This window comes from Alnus glutinosa, chromosome 1, assembly GCF_958979055.1.
Source record: "Alnus glutinosa chromosome 1, dhAlnGlut1.1, whole genome shotgun sequence".
NCBI lineage: Eukaryota > Viridiplantae > Streptophyta > Magnoliopsida > Fagales > Betulaceae > Alnus > Alnus glutinosa.
Genome location: NC_084886.1, coordinates 32,909,005 through 32,930,383, shown reverse-complemented (window position 1 = coordinate 32,930,383; position 21,379 = coordinate 32,909,005). Strand labels below are relative to the sequence as shown.

The 21,379-nt window shown below is 37.9% G+C and overlaps 1 protein-coding gene across 5 annotated transcripts in view; it reads left to right on the top strand.

Moving 5' to 3' along the window:
• LOC133878652 (protein SEMI-ROLLED LEAF 2) overlaps window positions 1-11,402 on the top strand; it is a 31,818-nt gene extending 20,416 nt beyond the window's left edge. For 3 of the 5 annotated variants that reach the window (XM_062317253.1, XM_062317230.1, XM_062317236.1), the window contains 6 exons: window positions 1,719-1,846; window positions 1,973-2,173; window positions 7,878-8,018; window positions 8,111-8,233; window positions 9,480-9,686; window positions 10,877-11,402. In XM_062317253.1, the coding sequence (XP_062173237.1) occupies window positions 1,719-1,846; window positions 1,973-2,173; window positions 7,878-8,018; window positions 8,111-8,233; window positions 9,480-9,686; window positions 10,877-11,047 (971 nt within the window). In that variant the 3' untranslated portion in view covers window positions 11,048-11,402. The remainder of the gene's footprint in view (window positions 1-1,718; window positions 1,847-1,972; window positions 2,174-7,877; window positions 8,019-8,110; window positions 8,234-9,479; window positions 9,687-10,876) is intronic. The other 2 variants (XM_062317259.1, XM_062317246.1) reach the window with 1 other exon arrangement.
• The last annotated feature ends 9,977 nt before the right edge of the window (window positions 11,403-21,379 follow it).

Below are 21,379 nucleotides of genomic sequence, written 5' to 3'. Positions count from 1 at the left end.
AGGGTTTCTTCTCCTTCACCTACCACTGTATTTCTCGCTGTCGCGGCCATGTAAATCACCTTGAGGTGGAGTAGCTACAGCGACCCTTCCCAGGGTTGCCGTTAAAGTTTGGGGATGGAGAGTTGTTTCTTTGTGGAGGCTAAATCTTTCCTCTTCTCGGTGACAAATGGGTCAGATGAGTTGAGGATGGTGGAAAAGAGGAAAGGTTTTATTGGGTTTGTTTTGTTAAGCTCGCGATGCACCGTTTGGCTGGTTCCAATGGTGGAAGAGGCGTTGCGTAGCACTGTTTCGAAGGATTTTGTTATATCCTTTGGGGAAGACTCGAAGGTGACAATCGTTCAGAGTGGTAGGAGCAGCTGTGATCAATTTTTGGAGGTGGTGGTCTACGCCGTGGGCGGTCGGATAGGGATGACCATGTTTCATGAAGGCCGGGATGGGCGGGGCTTGAGTTGTGTTTCCGGGCAGTTGAAAAATGCTCTTTTGTCATTAAAAGACCTAATTAATGAAAACCCTAAAAACCTAGCATATAAAAGCAAATGTTTTTCACATGGCCAGCCACCCCATTGTCCAAAAACCTTGTCATTTTTGAAACAAAAGAGAAAACACCTTCAACCCTAGTGGCCCCCAACAATCTCTAGAATTCTAGCTGCCTTCCTAGGTAAGAGTTTTTCCTATTTTCTTCAAGCAAATACCTTAAAGTTCATTTTATTTTGTTGTAAATGGGGTTATGCGAACTATTCACAAGAATTTTTAAAGTTCTTTTTGATTTTGGTAGTTTTTACAATATTTCAAATTATAGAATCAAAACTAGTTTGGTTTAGAAAATAATTTTGTCTTATTGTGACACCCAATAATATTAGTCCCACATTGTGCGGTTGGATTGCAAACATTGAGTTTGTGGATTATAAAGGTACTTATCGTGCTAAGTTCCACATTGGTTTCTTACTAGATGAGACTACTTTATTAGTGATTTTAGAGAGTTTCAATTATAACTTGACCACTTCTTTTAGAGTAATAGTGCCGATATGGCTAGCGCTTCTCTACATTGTTATAAATGGTATCAGAGCAACCTAATAACACCATGAGGCGCTAGGGCACTACATGACATTGTCCTTGACGTGAATGTCAGAGATTTGAGTGAGGGAGATTGTGACACCTCAAAATGTTAGCCCCACATTCGGTGGATGGATTATAAAGGTGTTTATAAGTATTAAGTTTCATATTAGTTTCTTACCATGGGAGATTGAGTTTTATAAGTGATTCTAAAGAAATCTAAGTGTAACCTGGTTAGTGCTTTCGGAGTGATAGCAGATGTGGCTAGCGCTTCCTCGTTACATTTTTCACTACAACTGTTTTAAAAAGTCCATAGTCAAATATGTACTGACTAGTCAGTAGACAGCAATGTGGTTCGCAGCACAAAGGTCGACCATGTGATTCTGTGGTTTGCCTTTTTGTAAGCACTGATGCACCATTTCTTGCTTTGGTAAACATCGGGTGTACTTGGCTTGGGACCTTTTAGACAAATTCTCGTCTTATTAAAAAAAACAAGACAAAACAGGTTACCTATTAGTTTTCTAATAAAATTTCCTTGTTATATCTTCATAAATCAAAACAATGTGGAAATCGCTTTGCTTTTAGGAAGTGGAACTTTTTCGTTGAACTCAATAAAGCTTTTCATTGGTGAAAATTTCTAATGTGTTTCTTGCCTGCTTATGAAGGAGGTTTACAACCATCTCGCAGAAGGTCTCTCTTTACCTTGGCATCATCGATGCTTATATTTTCAGCCAGAGCAGGCAGTCTCCCGGAGCTAATTCCTGTTGTCAAGGAATCGTTGACAGATAAAACAGTTAATACCTACACCTACCCTTCAGATTATTACACACACACACACATATTACTTTTGGAACATTCGTATTTTGCTGAGCTTCTCTTCATACTCTAGATCATTTTATTAAATATATGCATTTGACAGGTTGATCCTTACCTTGAGTTGGTCGACAATATCCGACTACAGGCCGTCTCTATAGAATCTGATAAGGAGAAGATGTTATATGGATCACAGGAAGATGAAGTTGCTGCATTGAAATCTCTCTCAGCAATAGAATTAGATGACCAACAGTTGAAAGAAACCTTTATATCGCACTTCATGTCTAAATCTGCAAAATTGTCAGAGGTGATATACCGGTTCTGTCTGTTGCAGTCTCTTAAGAATATGTCTTTTAGGTGGGAAATTTGTTTATTTTTTTTATCAAAATATGAAAAATATGTTCATCAAGCATATGATAGCTATCCAATACTGAGCATCTGATTTATTTTGCAACAGTCAGTAGTTGTATTTGTGGGTTTAGGAAATTTCAACTTACACTGCAAGGACTATTACATAGTAAGTGTTGTTCGCTACTAGTCAACCAGAGAGAAAATAATATTTTAAAAAGTGAGTAGGATAAGAAGATCAAGTGGTAATAAAGAAATCAAGGAGTGGTCAATGAACAAGAAGTCATATTAAGTAAAAGAAGATGAAACTGGAATTTTCTATTATTTGTCATCATGGTTGCCTCCACCATCGATGCATGTACACAAACATGTATTGACATGCACACCCTGCACACACATATTGATAGAACTAATGTATTAGGCTGTAAAACCGTGCTCTATAGATGAGCTTTCATTGAATATATATAGGAGTATTACAAGAGATAAACATACACAAGGACTCCTATACATAATTGATCTAGGACTTCTTTAGCTCTCAAATAACTAGAATACAATTTATCTTAGAACTCTCTCTTCAGATTAGAGCTCTATCTTCAGATTAGGACTCCGGATAGGATTAGACCTCTACTCAATAGTCTTTGGATTATGTAGTGCCGCACAAGACTCATAAGTGGATTTGGAGTCTTGAGTTGTAGTTGTTATTGGAGTTGTGTTAATACCCTCCTTCAAGATCAACGGGGGAGATCGCACGTTGAGCTTGTAACAAAAGTGAAGAAACTTGGCAGAAACTAGTGGCTTTGTAAGGACATCTGCAATCTGATCTGAAGTAGGAACAAAACGAACAACTAAAGATTTATCAGCCACTCGGTCACGGACAAAGTGGAAATCAATTTCTACATGTTTCGTGCGAGCATGAAAAACCGGATTAACCGACATGTAAGTGGCTCCAATATTGTCACACCAAAGAGTTGGTGGAGTTGAGTGAGTGATTCCAAGTTCTTTAAGAAGTGCACGAATCCAAAGTAGTTCGGCTGTAGTGTTGGCAACAGCTTTATATTCGGCCTCAATAGATGATCGTGAAACAGTCGGTTGTTTGCGGGAGCTCCAAGAAATTAAATTGGAACCTAGATAAACACAATAGGCACTTGTAGAGCGACGATCATCGGGACATCCAGCCCAGTCCGCATCGAAATACGCTTGTAAAGTATTAGAAGAATTGTGATGAAGAAGGAGACCATGAGAAACCGTTATGTTTCAAGTATCAAAGAATTCTTTTAACCGCTTGCCAATGAGGTTTGAGAGGCCGATGCATGAATTGGCACACACGGTTGACTGCATAACTGAGATCTGGCCGAGTGAGAGAGAGATACTGTAAGGATCCAACTGTACTACAGTAGAGTGATGGATCTTCCATTGGATCACCTGTAAAAGTCGAGAGAGATGATGAAGAAGCCATCGGAGAGGTGATCGGTTTTGCTTCATGCATATTTGTTTTCTTCAAGAGGTCCATGATATAACGATGTTGTGAAAGTAGAAGACCCGAATTGAGCTTGATCACCTCCACACCGAGAAAATAATGAAGATCGCCCAAGTCTTTTACAGCAAAATCTGCACTAAGAAGCTGTAAAAGTTTGGTAATGGCTGTTGGATCTGACCCAGTGATGATGATATCATCAACATAGATAAGAAGATACATAGTAAGAGTCTTGGTGCGATAAATAAAAAGAGAAGTGTCAGCTTTAGAATCCACAAAACCAAGTTGAAGGAGCTTGTCACTAAGTCTTGAAAACCAGGCTCTTGGAGCCTGTTTGAGGCCATAGATTGCCTTTTGAAGCTTGCACACATGTTTAGGGAAGGTAGAGTGAACAAAACCTGGTGGTTGCACCATAGAAACATCTTCCGAAAGGAGCCCATGGAGAAAAGCATTCTGGATATCAATCTGTTTCATGGACCAGCTAGCAGAATAAGCAAGAGATAGGACTGTCCGGATTGTGGTAGGCTTCACTACTGGGCTGTAGGTTTCTCCATAATCCACCCTAGCCTGTTGATGAAAACCCTTTGCAACAAGACGAGCTTTATGTCTTTCAATAGAACCATCAGCTTTTCTTTTAAGCTTAAACACCCACTTGCATCCCACAATGTTTTGAGAAGGATGAGGAGGAACAAGTGACCAGGTCTGATTTTGAAGAAGTGCATTGAACTCGGTTTGCATAGCTTGTCGCCATTCTAGAATAGGGGCAGCATTGGAGTAGCAGGTTGGTTCAATATTGGCAGGAGAAGCTGCTGCCATGAAAGCATGAGGAGCTGGATACCGAATTCTACCATCTGTGAGTTGTCGTGGCTGCACAATGTTGTTCATTGACCTAGTTCTCATAGAGTGTACTCGGGCAGGAGGCTGATCTGCAGAGGAAGTAGAACAAGGCATACTGGAAACTGCTGAAGAGGTATTGGAAATAGCAGGGGAGGACTGGGAGGGAGAAGATAAAATAGAAGGAGAGTCCGGGGAACATATAGTGGTAGAAGGAGGAGAAAACAAGGATGGAGGAAGCACAACAGGAAGGGAGACACTGGAAGATTCAGGAAGAGGAGAGCCCTTGGAAAAGGGGAACCGGTCTTCATGAAAGATGACATCTCTAGAGATGTACATCCGGTCGGATTCTAGATGGAGACATTTATAACCTTTGTGATGTTGACTATACCCGAGAAAAACGCACTCCTTTGAGTGAGGAGAAAATTTGTGAGAATTATAGGGACGAAGATTTGGATGGCAAGCACACCCGAAGATTTTGAGGAAAGTGTAGTCGGGTGTTTTATGAAAAAGTTTTTCAAAGGGAGATTGATTTTGTAACACTGGAGTTGGCATGCAATTTATGAGATAGCATGATGTAAGACAAGCTTCATCCCATAATTTTTGAGGAAGATGACTGTCAGCGAGCAATGCCAAGGTGGTATCAATAAGATGTCTGTGTTTACGTTCAACACATCCTTGTTGTTGATGTGTATGAGGACAAGAGAGACGATGAGTAATACCAACAGATTGAAAATATGTATGAAGGTTACGATACTCACCACCCCAGTCAGATTGAACACTTATAATTTTATGATTAAGGAGACATTCAACCATGACTTGAAATTTAAGAAAGGTGGACATGACATCAGATTTTGCTTGAATAGGGAAAACCCATGTATATCCAGTGAAAACATCAATGAACGAGACATAATATCGATTTCCATTAACTGAAATAGTTGGGGATGGTCCCCATACATCGGAATGAATTAATTGTAAGGGCTTACAAACTTTAGAAATAGAGGGAGAAAATGGCAATTGATGTCCCTTTGCTTGAGCACAAGCTGAGCAAAACGGATCAGCCTTATTGGAAATAACAGGAAGCTTAAACTGAGATAGGACACGATGAACAATGCGAAAAGCGGGATGACCTAAGCGCTTGTGCCAGGAGACCGGAGTGGTGTGTTCCCCAACAAGAGCTTGATTTATTGATGATGACGAACTAGAGGAAGACGGAAGCAACTGATAAAGGCCATCTTTAAGGTGCCCGTGATGAAGGAGGAGCCCGGTGTGTTTGTCCTTGATCAAAAAATAAGAGGCGTGAAATTAAAAGAAAACAAAATTGTCAAGGGCAAATTTTCTAACACATAGAAGATTTTTACAAATAGAGGGGACATGAAGAATTTGCTGTAAGATGAACTTACGACGAGACAAAGGAAGGGAAGCAGTACCAGTATGAGAAATATTCAAACCTGTTCCATCCCCTATGCGGATTTGGTCCTGGTCGTGATATTCCTCTTGAGCTAAGTTGAGATTCTGAAGGTGGCCAGTGAGATGGTGAGTTGCACCGGTGTCAGGATACCACAGTTCTTCAGCTGGCAAGGTAGGTGTGGAGTAATAACATTGGGGATTGGAGGACTGGTACGGCTCGGGCGGTTGAGACGACTCAGATTGGTCCTGTCGATAGTAGCAACGGACTGTTGTATGTCCGGGCTTGCCACAAATTTGGCAGATAGGTCGAGAAGAGGCTGCATCCGTGGAGAAATAGGAACCGCGTCCTCTGTTGTTGAAAGATCCACATCCCGGTTGGAGGATCAGCCGCCACAACCACGGAAACCTCGACCACAAAAGTTGGACATGTGGGTGGTGATGTTCGCAGCAGGTGGGTGAACATCAATGCTCGGAATTTGTTGTTCCAGTCGCATTTCGTGAGCAAGGAGGTAGCCGTAAAGTTCATCAATGGACAGTGGGTCGACTTTGGTTGTGACCGAAGTCACAAATGGATCGTATTCAGAGCCGAGCCCTTTGAGAAGAAAAGAAATACTCTCAAAATCGTTGAGAGGCTGTCCGGCGGCAGCAAGAGTATCACTGAGCGTCTTTATAGTCTGAAAATATTCGGTGATCGAGTTGGTGCCTTTCTTGACCGTTGCGAGCTGGAAGTAAATTTGCATGACCCGAGCACGGGCTTGAGAAGCGAACATGGTGAGCAGCGTGTTCCAGAGAGGAAGCCGAGGGAGAGCCGACTGCATGGACGACATAGGGCTCGGACAGTGTAGAAATTAAAATACTAAGGATCATCTGATCCCGTTGATTCCAGGCGAGGAAGTCTGGGTTGACGATGGTGGCGGGTGCTCCAGCAGCAGTGCTTGGATTTGGAATCGTCTGGGCAGGCGGAAGAGAAGAACCATCAAGGAAGCCATAAGCGTCTTGGCCTTTGATATACGCAAGAATTTGAGTTTGCCAGGCCATGAAGTTACCTTTGGTAAGTTTGATGCTGAGGTTATGACTCATGTTTGGGACTGAAAAAATAACAGAGGGCTGGGCGGGTGGTGGGGGATGCTGTGAAGCATGAGAAGTTGCCGATGTGGCAGAGGATTCGGAGTCGGAAGCCATGGATCACGGCGTTAGTCGGTGATATGGCTCTGATACCATGATAGAACTAATGTATTAGGCTGTAAAACCGTGCTGTAAAACCATGCTCTATAGATGAGCTTTCATTGAATATATATAGGAGTATTACAAGAGATAAACATACACAAGGACTCCTATACATAATTGATCTAGGACTTCTTTATCTCTCAAATAACTAGAATACAATTTATCTTAGAACTCTCTCTTCAGATTAGGACTCCGGATAGGATTAGACCTCTACTCAATAGTCTTTGGATTATGTAGTGCCGCACAAGACTCATAAGTGGATTTGGAGTCTTGAGTTGTAGTTGTTATTGGAGTTGTGTTAATACATATAATGACACATACACGAACACATACCAAAGGATGTAAATCTTGGGCCACACACGGGGGGTGGGGGGAGATTTTTAATTGGAAGAAGGGTTTTGAATTTCTAATTCTGAATACATATAATTTAATTCAGTTCTGGTTGATTTTTCATTGAGTTAATATGCCAGACCACTTACATTGATTTCTTCTTGGTTTCACTTACCATGCTTGAATCCTTTGGGAGTTTTTGAAAGATAAGAAATGGATTGCCTAATTACATGATCTACAATTGAACTCAGGTGTACATTTGATCACTTTTTTGTCAAAGCTCCATCAAATATGTTATTGCTTTCTAATCCTCTGAGCTGTATATGTTTGTCTGTCCATGTATTTTTCTGGAATTAATTTTGTATTAAACTTCTCTTTTTCTCCCTAGGATGAGTTGTCAAGCATAAAGAAGCAGCTCTCACAGGGATTTTCTCCTGATGATGCATATCCCTTAGGACCTCCATTATTTATGGAGACACCACGGCCTTGTTCTCCTCTTGCCCAGATTGAGTTTCCGGATTTTGATGAGGTAAAATTTCTTGTGATTGTATCTCCATCTTCATGGCTCTAGCAACCATTTTATATCAAACAGTTTTGCTGACATAATGGGCTTATTTTCAGGTCACTGGAGCCTTGACAGATGAGGAAGCCTTCCCAGAACCGAGTGGAAGTCAGTCGGGTCGCAGAACATCGCTCTCCATCAATACCCTTGACATTATTAGTGTTAATCAGCTTTTAGAATCAGTAAGACAAACTTTTTTATGTTTAGTTGTCAGTATTTTACTTATTATTTTAAGGTACTATTTTCAATAACTCTGTAAATTAGCTAAGTTAATAGCTTAATGACTTCTTTCCCAAATTATCAGTTTCAGTTTCTCGATTAAAACTGAATTTTGGAGATACTGTCTTTTTCTTAAATAATCATTATAGTTTAACTACATTACAGAACAAAGTCAACTCTAAAAGTAGCCAAGTCTTCAAATATTATTTATTATGGTTTTGTCAGTTTGTGTATGTTTGCATGTATTGTGTGACACGCTATCAAGATTGCTTGTGTTTAATTTTCCTGTATTTTGCCTTTCTGCTACCCATTTTTTTCCTTTCCTGAGAAATCGTGTTGCCAACTAGGAAGAGAAAATAGATTTGATTTTTCTCAAATCTGCAAATTCCAATATTTAATTTTCTGATTCCAATTCTTGGTTAAATAATCATTATAGTTGAACTACGTTACAGAACAAAGCCAAGTATAAAAGTAGCCAAGTCTTCAAATATTCTTTATTATGGTTTTTTGTCAGTTTGTGTATCCTTGGTTTTCTCATTTTAATTTGTGATTCCTAAATCGGGGGGAGAGGGAGAGAGAGTATGTTAGTGAACCTAGAGTGTGCCTGTGGCTGAACCTCAGACATACAAATGCTTTTGTTTTGTCATTCTGAACCTGATATATTACATGTTCCCTAAGATATTTGTACTAGATCCAACAATTTTGGTATGCCGAGCTATGACTTTTGCATTACATTGACTAATGCAACTATGAACTTGTATATGAAAGCTAAAATTGCATTATATACTCACATAATTTCTAAAAATTAAAATAAAAATAAAATAAAAAAGTAGGTGCACACCCACCCTGTAGAGCTGCTCTTGGTCATAATGAATTTAGATATTGCTGCCATTTCTATTACTCAATACTTTGGTGAGTAAGTATAAAGTGATGATTTAGTGTCGAGATGGTATATGGCATTTTAAGGTGGTGAAAGATAGGATAAGAAATAATTGATATCATCCCTTTATATCACTATGATTACTGTGAGTGGCCTTGGTTGTTTGTGTAATTCACGGCTGTGTTATCTGTTCATACTTCTGTAAGTCAAATAACATCTTAAGTTAATGGCCTTTGTAGCCAACCAATATCACTCTCCCTTTACTAAGGGGAAGGTCTTAAATTCAACACATGGAAGGACGAGGACTAACCTACCTTTCTATTCAACAGGTTTTGGAGACAGCTCGACAAGTTGCTAGTGTCCCAGTTTCCTCAACACCCATACCTTATGATCAAATGAAGAGCCAGTGCGAAGCCCTTGTAACGGGAAAACAGCGGAAGATGTCAGTGCTTCATAGTTTCAAGCATCAAAAAGAGTCCAATGCAATAGTTATCTGCGACGAAAATGAAAAGAAACACCACATTTTACCAACCAAGGTGAGTAAATTCGTCATGGAAAGAAAATTTAATGGCCATGTTTGTTTGTGTATTCGGGAAGTGTTTTTTTTTTGTTAGTTTGAAAAGTGTTTGGTTGTAACATGAAGTCAATAGAAGTATATCCTGATGGGATCTACATTTGCAAAAATGTTGTTTTGGGGATTACACCTGCTAATTTTGAGAAAAACACAAAAATATCTAGAGTTGATTGCTTACTTATAAAAAATTAAAAATTTAAGAAAAAAAGTGTCATGTGGCCACCTTCAATGGAGGAAAGAGGTGTCTGCGGGGCCACCCTTGTCCTGGTTGGAGTTGTCGCGTAGCCACCCTTGACCTATTGTAGTGGCCACGCGGCCACCCCTTTCCTCCATTGAGGGTGGCCACTCTTAATTTTTTTTTTTTTTTTTTTTTTTAAGTTTTTCTAAATAAAATGTTAACTCCCATCTTTGCAAAAGTTAAGCACTTGTTTTGTCAAAATATTTCTACAATAAGTTGTGAATTTTTTTTTTTATGAAAAGTGTTTTGTGTTTTTGAGTTGTTTGTTAATGTGTTTGAAAAAAGTGTTTCAAACTGAAAACAGAAAACATTTGGAGAATATGTTAGCAAACATAACCATATCTTCTTTGATTTTTCCCTATTATGGGAATTAGGTCTGGCCCTTTTTTTTTACCTATAGAAGAAGAAGAGAGAAAAAGGGGGGAATCTGGGACCTGTTATTTAAAACTTTATCATACCAGTATTAAAGATGATGGTGATACTTAAAATGGTGGAAAAGGACATTAAATTTTGTGTACGAATCAAAAGGAAATATTAATTTTCTGTCGGAGGAACTTTGTTTTCTGGTAAGTTGGAAAAACTGACTTCACATAAGCAAAGCAGCCTGACTAGTGAAGTCGTTGCCAGTTCAGAAACTTTTAAGGTGTTTGTACTCATTCAGAGGTTTGAAAGGAAAAAGAAAAAAGTTGCTCATAGTTCATAATGTTATTTTTCTCATTATTTTTTGTGTTATATTAGAGAGGAAGTTTGGGCTCAAGAACATTAATTCTAATTTTTAAGCTTGGAAAGGTGGGTAATTTTATTTATAATGTGGTAGTTGCTGGAGCATATTTGAACATTATAGCATCTTGAATGCTGGGTGGTTTTGTTATTAGTATACATGTGCAAAATGTTACTGAATCATTCTTTCTTAGCCATTGTTTCAGCCTTTGGAGTTTTCAAACGGGGATCTGAAGTTGGTAAATAAGGAGCCAATTCAAGGGCATGATCAGCTTCTCCTCTGTTCACTTGAGTATCAACAACATTCTTTCAGATTACCACCTTCAAGCCCCTACGACAAATTCTTGAAAGCAGCTGGATGTTAATAGAATGAGCTGCATATATATTACCATCTCTAGTTCATTTTCTTTGTTCTTTTTTCTTTTTTTTTCCCTCCCCAATCAGTTGGCTATTTTTTCATTCTTTAGCATTAACTATAAACCAAGTTCCAGTATGCTTAGATGCCTTCTACCAGTCATGCCCAAATGATGATGAAATGAGCAGGACAAAGAGTGGTGAAGAAAATGGATTGTCTTGTGCATATTTCATATTTGGATATCTGGCCAGAGTTGTTAATACATGAATAGATGCTTACCGAGTTTCTATATTACAGGACATTGTACCATGTAAATTATATGCGAGACTTTTTAAAAGTACACTATAAAGGTATTCTTCTTGTTATATGCAGGTTTTTGGTTTCCCTTCTTTTTTTTTTTTCTTTTTTGCCACAAGTGTGTAGAAGTAGAAAAATGGAAACACAGGGTGCTGGGGATTGATCTACGAGGAATGCTACATGTACTTCCGAGTGGTTGCTCTTTTATATGGCAGTTAAAATCATTGTCAGATTTTGAATGGGTTAATCTGTATATTTCACATCAATGATGATTTTCACTGATAAGCACTTGGGAGTACTGTACATGTAGCATTTCTCTTGATCTATGGATACATGGCTGTAACTCTTCATGAAAAGGAGGGAAAGAGAACCAGGAAAAGTGGAAAACAAAAAACAAAAGGTAAATAAACATTTAAATAAGCAAGTTTTTGCTTTTATTTCCCATCTTATTTTTAATATGTAGAATGTGCCAATGAGCATTAGCTCAAATTTCTTGACTACTAATCTTCATAATTGAACTCTTGGGACAATATGCTTACCAGAATGGTCTCTAACATTAAGCTAACCGGTAGGAACTTTTGATGAGGGCTACAATTTTGTCATTTTGATTGGAATAATAAAAAGGATTAAATATCTTTTTGCCTAGTCGGTTCTAACAACTTTTTTTTATTTTTTCATCGGTTTTACTTTCGATCATAAGTGGTACCTTGCAAGGGCATATTCTCAAATAGTACCTATGTCTATCTGTCATAATAAAAATAATAATAAAAAAAAAAACCAAGTCATAAATAAATGACACCTATTGTCGGTGCCGCGTAATTTGTTCAATTAATTGATTGGTATTACGTGTAATTTACATGGCTTGGCCACGTCATTTTTTTTATTCACTTCAAATAATAAAGTAGTAACTCATCTTCTTCGTCCTTACCGTTTCCCCATTTGATGCCCAAATTGCATGAACCCTAAACTGTAATTTTTTTTGTCTTTCTCCCCAAATCGCTCAAAGATCTTGAAGCAGACGAAGTCAAATACCTTCCTATAGTGATTTTCATCCTAAAGCTCACACGATAGAAGGCATGAAGGAGTAAATGGCATCATCAGGTCGCATACGGGATTCCAAAGGAAGCTTCCCGCGGCATAGATAAGGTATGCGTTCTGAATCAAATCAGATTTCTTGATTCTGTTTGGGGAGTTAAGTTGGAATTTTTTTTTTTTTTTTTCCTTAGGACCAGACAAAGTCATCATCTGCATCTTCTTTAGTGGGCTATAGTGAGATGTCGTTGGTATGTTTTTGTGATTTACCAACACCGTTGAAGACATACTGGACTGAGGAGAACCCTAGTGGATGCTTTTAGGGTTGCGCTACCTATGATTCAAACATAGGTAGTTTGATGTTGACAATTTGGAAATATCCAACAACCTGTGAAGTGTAAATCCCGAATTAGATGTTACCTAAGTTGACTGGTAGGTTATTATCCAACATGCAAAAATAAAATAAAAAATAAAAAGCGTGCTGATTTTTCAAATGGTTGGACAAACTAATATATGGAAGGAGTATGGAGGTATTACCTTAGCTGTTGAAGAAGGCTAAAGGCATAGAGAATGAAAATTACAACTATATGGCAAGGGTTCAAGAACTGGAGAATGAAATGACAATACATGACAAGGGTGAAGCAGTTAGAAAAGGAAGCTGATGAACATATGGAGATGATTAATTACTTAGAGAAGGAAAATGATATCTCTAGGGCAAGAGAGAAATTTTATATAATTGGTTTGTTGTTGTCATGGTTGCTAATGTTGTTGATTGATGGTATTGCACTTATTAAGTGACTCTCTTGTAATGTTGTTAATTGACTATGTAATTTGTAATTTCTACACGAAGTAATGTCCTCATGTTAGTTGACTATGTAATGGAATCATGTTAATTGACTATGTAGTTTTGAATTATGTAACGAAATCATGTAAATTGATTATGTAGTTTGGAAATTTCTACACCATAATAGCATACACAACAAGTATGCATATTAGGTACCAAAATGGTACAACCTGTTACAAAATGCTCATCTCAATTCATCTAGCACATTAGGTGCCACTTGTGCAAGTGCAAGCAAATAAAGTGTTCAAACAAGAGTATATACACACAACTAAACTAGTACAACTTGTTGCTTCAAAATGCCCATCATTATATTGTCAAATTTACAACGATGTTCAAATGAATGTAAGGACATCACTTACATCCAACTTCTCAAAAACAAAAACATTATAACCCTTCCATCCATATTTCCATAAATAACCAAACTAACCCCAAACATGCATCAACACAAAACATTGTAGCATTTACATCCATATTGTCCTCAAAACCCTAATGGTAATGTACAATCAAATTATATTGAGTCACAAAATACATAACAAGAGTAACGCCAACATAAATTCAGAATCCATATCCCTACTGAGTGGCCCTTGCTTGGCTTGGCTTTGTTTTTCTTCTCATTCTGTCCGATGGTTGTGAAGTTCCAACCTGGACCAAAATCATAAACATATGTTTAAAAGTCATTTAAGTACACCATAAGATGACAATTACTGCCACTACACCCAAATTGAGGAACTCACCCTTGGCTGTGTGCTAGTGGGTTGCATTGGCTATGAGACTTCTCCCTACCACATCATATCAACATACATACACATAAGTATACTAAAAACTATATTGAGTTGCAAACTTATGGACATCATAGAAAACAATTTCAAAGTATTGTTTACAACTCACCTGAACTTCAATGTTTGGTTTTGACTTCCTAACCCTCATGGGTCACTTCTTCCTATTTGGATTGTCCGGTTGGGTGCAACCTCTATCGTTGCGGCCTTGTAAACCACTGTTTCCAAAACGTACATCATATCCTTTCTAACTGTCCTTAACACCTTCATCAGGCTCATTTTCATCAACTCCTCTTCTTCTCACCTTTTTTGGCCTACCGCGTTGTTTTCTAGGCAAATGTGGCATAATAGGTTCAGTGTCATAGTCAATAGGCCACTCCTCAAGTCCAGGCATTGGATGAGACTTCTCCCTACCACATCATATCAACATACATACACATACGTATACTAAAAAATATATTGAATTGCAAACTTATGGACATAATAGAAAACAATTTCAAAGTATTGTTTACAACTCACCTGAACTTCAGTGTTTAGTTTTGACCTCCTAACCCTCTTGGGCCACTTCTTCCTATTTGGATTGTCCGGTTGGGTGCATCCTCTATCATTGAGGCCTTGTCAACTACTGTTTCCACAACGTACATCATATCCCATCTGACTGTCCTTAACACCTTCATCGGCTCATTTTCACCAACTCTTCTTCTCACATTTTTTGGCCTACCGCGTTGTTTTCTAGGCAAAGGTGGCATAATAGGTTCAATGTCATAGTCAATAAGCCACTCCTCAGGTCCAGGCATTGGATTAATTACCCAGGCATATGAATTCTTAAATGTCTCCATTAAATACCATTGTCTTATGTAACTCTTAGGAATTTCCTATTTGTATAAATAGCACAACATGCATGAGGGTATGGAATCTCATTCAGTTGCCACCTACTACATACACAGTTTCTGGTTGTCAGATTTACAACCCTCCTAGACTCATGACTATGATCAACCTCAAATGTTAAGTTATTACTCCATAGTGAAATGTAGTTCCTACCTTCTAACTTATTTTTATCAAGTTTTTTCACAATCTTCGAACAAATAACATTAGTTGCAGTTGCTGCTCCAGCCCTTTTTTCATTGAACCTATCCATTACCTGCCTCCTTATCATCTACATGTATATGAGGATAGGCTTTTCCCTTGCTTCAATGATCCACACATTGAAAGCCTCAACAGTATTGTTTAACAGAATATCATTGTAACTACTCGCACTAAATTCATGCCTTGACCACATCTTTGGGTCTACTTTCTCAATGTAGTCGTATGCATCTGAATCCATACCTTTTATCATCGACAAGTAGTGTTGGAATTGTAATTCGTTAGCTGCTCGAGCTGCACCCCACAATGCATCCTTGAAGGCCTTGCCTTTATATCCTTTGCCTTTGAAGTTCGCATGCAAATGCCTGACAAAAATTTGTGCTCCAGACTAGGCATCAAATACTTTAAGGCATCAAGCAGCCCCTACGTTGCAATGACACTTAACAAATGTTAATAAAAATAAAAATATATATATACTTAGAAATATTTAAATAATTATACAATTACATTAGAAAATACCTTTTGTCTGTTGGACATGAATGACCACATGTTCTGTCTTGGTTACTCAATATCATCTAACAAAATACTCAAAAACCATTTCCATGTTTCTCTAATTTTAGCCTCGCATACAGCATAGGCTATTGGAAAGATGTCGTTTGCATCCCAAGTAATAGTGGCATGGAGCTGGCCACCATGAGACCTTTCAAAAAATATGCATCTACACAAATCATGGGCCTACATCCATCCAAAAAGCCCTATTACAACCAGCTAGCAAAACATACATCCTATGGAAGAATACTCCATCCCTTTGTATGAAAGCCAAGCTACCAAGGTTCCACTTCATTATTGCATTGGCGTACTCTTTTGTGTGTTTGTATTGCTCATTATGTTTCCCACTCAACAAGTCCAACGCCATTTTCTTAGCACAACGGTAACTCAACAACGTCATCTCCACATTGTAATCCCTTCTAATCATTTCTTACAATGCACTTGGTTTCCAATTAGGTTGGTCTCGAAAACTTACCGAGTATCGATTTGCGGCTCACTTGATTGTTGCTCTTTTGTTGTAGTAATGACTCATACAATTATAGACATCAAACAAAGTCTTGATTTGGAAATACTTGTTATCGAGAGTCCATGATGCATGTACTCTCCAACCACAATTTTTCTTACAAAATACAAATACTTGCTTATTCTCGTTGTGCGTGTACTTGAAGTCAAAAGAATTTTGAACTGCATTTAGCTTAAGTGTCTCCTTAAACTGAAAGGGTTCCCTAAAATCCAACCCCACTACTAATTCAACCTTGTCTTTCATGTGTTGCAATTCTTTCCACTCTGGATACCTCATTCTAACTCGTCTCAGTGACCATTCACCATCATCTTCACTGTCTAAGCTTATTGAGTCGTCACTCTTAACAACATTTTCATCTAGCTCTTTTGATGCAATCTTAGGAGGATTGTCCTCACCTTTTCCCTTCTTAGAGGATGATGCTCCACCCTATGGCTGAAACCAGTTGGCTTTAGCCTACCTAGTAGCCCATAAAGCTTCTTTGCATTTACCAAAGTAAATGGTCTCCTCATCACCATATGTGACTTCAAAGTCATTCAAGGGAATCTCCCCTCATCCTCATACTCGTCCTCAAACCCAACATGCTATTATGCATGTACTTGACGCTGCTATTGTGGAGGATGCTGATGTGCATGCTGCAGATGCTGCCCAACAGGTTGTTGTGGAGGCTACTGTTGTGCAAGTTACTGATGCTCTTGAGTAGGCTGTTGTGGAGGCTGTTTCTATGCATGCTGCTCGAGCACCTCATCTTCATCCCCATCATGAACTTATGTACTCTTCACTTCATAATCATTAATTTTCACCTGAGCAGGCGATTGAAGTAAATACAACAATGAAGGCATTACTTGAATCGGGACATGTTCAACTTTGCAATCATCTACAAATATGTGCAAATTCTTTACCCCATACTTAACCAACTTGTTCAGCAATACGTAATGTCCTTGTCTTTGGTAAGTCCATGAATTTCCTCATTACTCTAATTATCGAAAGTGTAGGACAAACGAGGAAGGTCCTTATAGTTGTACCTCAAGTACAATTCTTTTAGTATGTTTGTAATATCCCAGAAGCATAGGCGACCTAAATCTAAACACTCTACAGTAAACACATCCCCCCTACATACTCCATTCGTGGTCCAGACAGTGACCCATGATGGTGAGTAATGAGATCAACTTCTGATCCTGACATTTATGCACCAATACTATATGAGTAGTTAAGACACATGCACTCACACTCATATACAACACATGCACAAAATGTGTAAGGTCGAATGTCAAAAAATCCAACCAACTAGGGCTTAAAAAAACCAACAAAAGTTAAGGAACTTTATACTTTGCCGAACAACCAAACATACAATAAAGTATCCTATGTGAAAAAATTTAAAGAACTTTATACTTTGCCTATCAACCAACAGCTAACAAGAGCACGTACATTGGAGGCCAAAATACAAAATCATCCCCCTCACGCCAACATAAATGTGATAACAACATGTGAAACCCATGTGGAGTACATATACTAAAGACTACAAAAAAACAACCATTGGCTTGAAATCTGTAACTCCAATCAATCAAACGTACCAACTTTTTGTTGTAGGAAAATAGTGTGAAATTAGCAAAGTGCTTCAAACATACCTTCAGTAATGGAAAAATGTTCTTAGGCTACTATGACCTTCGCAAGTTGCCATGCTGAAAATAAGGCTCTGGCGAATTGAATCGAGCTTCAACATACGCAAACCAAGCCGTGATGTTGGATTTCTCTCTTCGGACAAGTAGTAGAATCGTAGATTTGAGTTTTCTGTGGGGAAATTTTGCAAGAAGACAAAAATTTTGGCCAATTATGGTGGATTTTGAAAACTTAGGACAAAATGTTACCGAGAGAAAAATGAGAAATCAACGTATTTTTTTCCCTCTCAAATTTTAATGTCTGGCATGGATAAAAAAAAATGTTGTGGCCAAGTTTAGTAAATTACATGTAATACCAGTCAATTGGTGGAGAAATTATGTGGCATCGAGGACATGTATCGCTTTTTTATAGGGGCAGCATGGCTGAGACGTAGAATTACGTTAGTTTCTTTTTTTCTTTTTTCTTTTTTAACTCAGATGAACGGAAGTACTATTTAGGTATATGCCCATAAGGGAGGTACCACCTGTGATTGAAAGTGAAACTGATGGAGGGAAAATATTTTTGAGTTACAAAATATCGTTTTTTGAGTTATTTTTGAGTTACAAAATATCGTTTCAAGATTTATTAGAGAAGGATTTTGCTCCTATCACGATTCTTAATAGTTTTTTCCCTTCTTTTTCTTCCTTTCATCTACCAAGCATTTTTTTTCTTCCTTTTTTGAATAATTCATTTACAAGATAATTAATCTATTACTTTCAATACTTGGTATTTAATTAGTTACATTTGGGCTCCGTTTGTTTCGGCATAAAATGTTATTTCGTTAGAAAATCTTTTCAAGAAAATCATTTTCAGGAAAATATTTTTTACTGAAAACATTTTTCGACGTATGGCATGTATGGAAAATCACAAATATTTTTTGGTTTTGGGTCGACGATGGCCCGGGAGTGGTCCAACGGTTGTTTGATGATGGTTCGGCTATGGCTCGAGGGTGGTTCGGGGGTGGCTCAATGGTGGTCCAAAGACGATGGCTCGGAGGTGACCTAGGGGTGGCTTGGTAATGGTCCGGGGATGGCTCGATACTGGTTCAGGATAGCTTGATGGTGGTTTGATGGTGGCTTGGTGATAGTTTGGGGATGGCTCAGTGGTGGTCTGGGGGTGGTTTGATGTGGCTCATCGGTGGTCCAGGGGTGGCTCGATAGTGGTCTAGGGTTGGTTGTCTAGCAATGGCTTGGTGGTGGTTCGGAGGTAGTTCAATGGTGGCTCGGGGGTGTTCCAGGGGTGGTTGGTGCTCCGGGGGTAGCTTGGTGGTGGTTCAGGGTGGCCCGATGGTGGTTCAGGAGTGGCTCGGTGATGGTCTGGGGTGGCTCGGTGGTGGCCCAATTCTGGCTTGATGGTGGTCCAAGATGGTTCAGTGGTGGTCCAATGATGGTTCGGCGATTTGAGGAGAAATTCAAACTCGGAAAATAATTTACAAAATTTAAAAATTTAAATCATTTCCTGTAACTAAAGAAGCGTTTTTTTTTTTTTTTTTTTTTTTGTCAAACCAAAAATAACTTTTGATTTGATTATTATTTTCGGTCACACCAACACCAGAAAAATATGGAAAACATTTTCTAAAAAATATTTTACATCGAAACAAACGGAGCCTTAGTTTCTAACACTTGCTTATAGCAGCCAAACAAAGCATAGTGTTATTTCTTTTAAGAATATTGTAGAATACATAACAAGGTATATGAAGTGATGATTAACTATGTAGTATTTTTTAAAACTCAAAATCAATAAAATTTGTTTTTTAGTAATGGACTATTTTTTACTTGTCGTGTTATGAGTTGTAAATAGGAAAAATTACTGAATAACTCATTGAGTTTTATGTCTTTATCAAATTACTGTATGAGTTTTTGTTTTTATTTGTTAGCTTCTTGAGTTTGTCTCCATGATCAAATTGCTCATTTTTTTTTTCAATTCCATATAGATTTTGTCATTTTTTTTAATGGTAAATTATAGATATACACTTTTTCAAATAAAAATAAATAACATAAAGAAAAAAGAAATCTGGGTGGCCATATGAGGGGTTGGTAGCTTGCAATCACTCCCACAAATAAGAGGGTGGCTCATGACTATTAGCACTAACAAGAGGGTGAATCACAACCACCCTCGTGAGCCACCTCTGTATCAATGGGAGTGGCCATGAGCCACATCTTGTTTCATTGAAGTAGCCATGAGCCACCACCTTGTTAATGGGGTGGCTCCACCCCATTATAAGTCGAGTGGCTAATGGTTACTCTCTCACTCTTTCTTGTTTATGGCTTTTCTTTAGAAATGGAATAATTGTACTTGTTAATGAATTCCATTAAAAAACAAATGAAGGAATTTGTATGAGAGTGGATGGAATGAGCGATTTGATAATGAGGACAACCGTAAAGAGTTAAAAGATAAAAATAGAAACCTAATGGGCGATTTAATAAGGGCCAAAAACTCGAGTGATTTCATAATTTTTTTTCTTGTAAATATAAGAGATGACTATGTCATAAGTCTATGATAATAGAATTAGTCACAATTTAAAAGGAATCAGATAAAAGTATACATACCCCTTTCAAACTACCATTCAATTGTCAATGTCTCCCCTAAACTATTAATTGTGTCAATGTCCCATCTCAAACTACTAAAATTTGTCAATGTCCCATCTCAGTTAAATAAAATTGTCTATCCTTAACGGTAGTGATGGACTTATCATTTTCGTTACATTCTAAATGTCTAAAATAACCTTTCAAATTTAAACAATTCCTTTAAAAAATCCCAATCCGATTAAAAGCGTCAATCTCAAAATGCTTGGAATTTTCTTCTTCCCCGATATTTTCTTCCAAACAACCAGATGAAAACCAAACGCATATGCAGACTCGGTGACAATCCCATGGAATTCAGCATTTTCTCACATGAGAGAGAGAGAGAGAGAGAGAGAGAGAGAGAGAGAGAGAAGCGTAGTGGATTGAAAAAGGAGAAGACTATTAGACCCTCATCTTCTACAAACAACAACAACAACAAAAAAAAATGGAAATTTTTGGGTTTCCAATCGATCGCAAGAGTCGTTGCAGCTTCTCATGTCTGTTAAAAATAAAAATTTCAATACAAGATGGCAGAGCGAGGAGAGTTGTGTCGTTGTGAATTTCATCATTTAGGCCTCGTTGTGGTTTCGTAAGTGTCTTTTTTTTTCTTTTGCTTTTGCTTTTTTTTTTTGTTGTTGTTTTTTTGCTTTCTTTTCTCTCTATGATCTAATGTAAAGTAAGCTTTGATTTTGGCTTTTGGCCCATAAATTTGTAGAGTAATCAATTTGTCTTTTGTTTATGAATTTTTTTTTCAAAAATAAAAATGATTCACCATTATGTTTATTGACATCAATTGATGAGATGAATGATCTTAATCCAACCTGAAGGGATTTGATTATCATGTTAATTGTCAAGTATGCTTGTTTAATTTGATTACGGTGTAAATCATGTCAAATGTTAATTTTTAACAGAGCAGAACTGAAGGTTGGGAGTGTGCTTTAAAACGTGCTCTTGAAAATTGCTTCAAGAGGAAATCTGATCGATTTAATTGAAAAATCAAGTGGTCATGGGATTTCTG